General features: G+C 36.8%; 1 protein-coding gene across 1 annotated transcript in view; it reads right to left on the bottom strand.

The window, feature by feature from the left end:
- Positions 1-423, bottom strand: part of LOC107574312 (methyl-CpG-binding domain protein 3-like) — a gene marked incomplete at its 5' end in the record, with an annotated part of 1,403 nt that extends 980 nt beyond the window's left edge. Inside the window, one exon of the mRNA XM_016260756.1 lies at positions 262-423. Coding sequence (XP_016116242.1) covers positions 262-423 — 162 coding nt within the window. The remainder of the gene's footprint in view (positions 1-261) is intronic.
- Between the last annotated feature and the right edge of the window lie 1,197 nt (positions 424-1,620).

The raw sequence follows: 1,620 nt of genomic DNA, 5'->3' as shown, positions 1-1,620 counted from the left end.
ACTGAAGACTGGAGGAATGATGCTGAAAATACAGCTGCACATCACAGAAATACATTACAGTTTAACAGAGATTCACATAGAAAACAGCCGTTTTAAACTAATAATATTTCAAAATTTTACTTTTTTTTTTAAATCAAATAAATGCAGCCTTGGTGAGCAGAAGAGACTCTTTTAAAAACCATTATAAAAATCTTATCGACCCCAAAGTTTTTGAATATATATATTTCCTTTGTAAACCGCTGCAGCAGATGTGATGTTCACCTGTCTGGGCTGCTCGACAGCTTTCTGAGGGTCTGTTTTAACCTTGTTGCTGGGGTGATTTGTGACCTTGGTGACGGGCTGTTTAAAGATGGACGCCGTCTGTCGGACCGGCAGTGACGTGTTCAGATCAGGTTTACCCTGAAAACAGGCATCCGGACAAAAACATTACCAGTATTGGGCAAATTACTCTGAAAATTTAATCAAATTACTGATTACTCCTTTTAAAAGTATTCACGTTACTGTTCCGATTACTTTATTTCAAAAGTAATTAGTAACGTTACTTTTTTCTCCATTAAACTGATGAAATCCCAGCATACACGCTCCCGATAAATATTTGTTATTAAAGCATCAACATTCACAGAACACTGTTATTTTTAACTAAAGCAAGCGTGTGCATGCTGTGTGCATGGTTTGGCAGAATGCCAGCAAAGAGCTGCATTTATAATCTCTAAAAGACATCTCAGTTCATCGCAATCTCTCAAATCTCTGTTATAACACAATAAATATATGCATAATGAATCTTTCATAATGTCTACAATTCGTGTGTTATAATGAGAGGATTCGTGAGCACGCAGGTTTCAGCACTGCATTGCTCAACGCTGCAAACACGTGTTATAGCCTAAATAGAAACTCTGCATACGCTTGCACCTGTTAATCGTTTATATTAGTTCATGTTGCTTTTGTGCAATAGATGCATAACAATTTATTTGTTTTTAGATATTTTATGTTTAGATATTTCTATTATGCGGGAGTCCCGTGAATAATTTTATTCTCCCGCATCCCGCACACACACACACGAGTCTCTGCACTCAAGTCTTGTCCCGCGCCGCGCTCTGTTGCGTTGGGTCTCGCGGGAGCAGGTCTCTAATCAACCCTCTATGCACAGCTTGGCAATATAATCGCCATTGGCTAGTACATTTTTTTGTTTACTCACCAGACTGATATACTATTTTACACACACACACACACACACGTTTACTTAGCTATCTAAATGCGGACATTACATAGACTTCTATTGTTTTTATATACAGATAGTTATACACTTTTTAACCTAAACCCACCCCTAACCCTCACAGAAAACTTTCTGCATTTTTACAATTTCAAAAGTAAAAAAAAACTAAACTTTGTTTACTTTATTTGAAGGACATCCACAAATTGAGGTTTTTGCCGATTTTGTCAGGTTTAACCATATTTTGGGGACAAATTTGTACCCAAAAGTGAGCAAAGTAGGTACACACGCATACGATTCCACCCAATCAGCTTATCTTTGTAAAATGGAACAGCTTCTTAAATAACTGAATGTGCACTCTTAACTTCAGCCAATCAAGCATTATATTATGATATTATGATAATTAAGCA

Source organism: Sinocyclocheilus grahami, unplaced genomic scaffold (genome assembly GCF_001515645.1).
Source record: "Sinocyclocheilus grahami isolate Dianchi unplaced genomic scaffold, SAMN03320097.WGS_v1.1 scaffold2180.1, whole genome shotgun sequence".
Taxonomy (NCBI): domain Eukaryota; kingdom Metazoa; phylum Chordata; class Actinopteri; order Cypriniformes; family Cyprinidae; genus Sinocyclocheilus; species Sinocyclocheilus grahami.
This window is presented reverse-complemented; position numbering and strand designations above follow the sequence as displayed.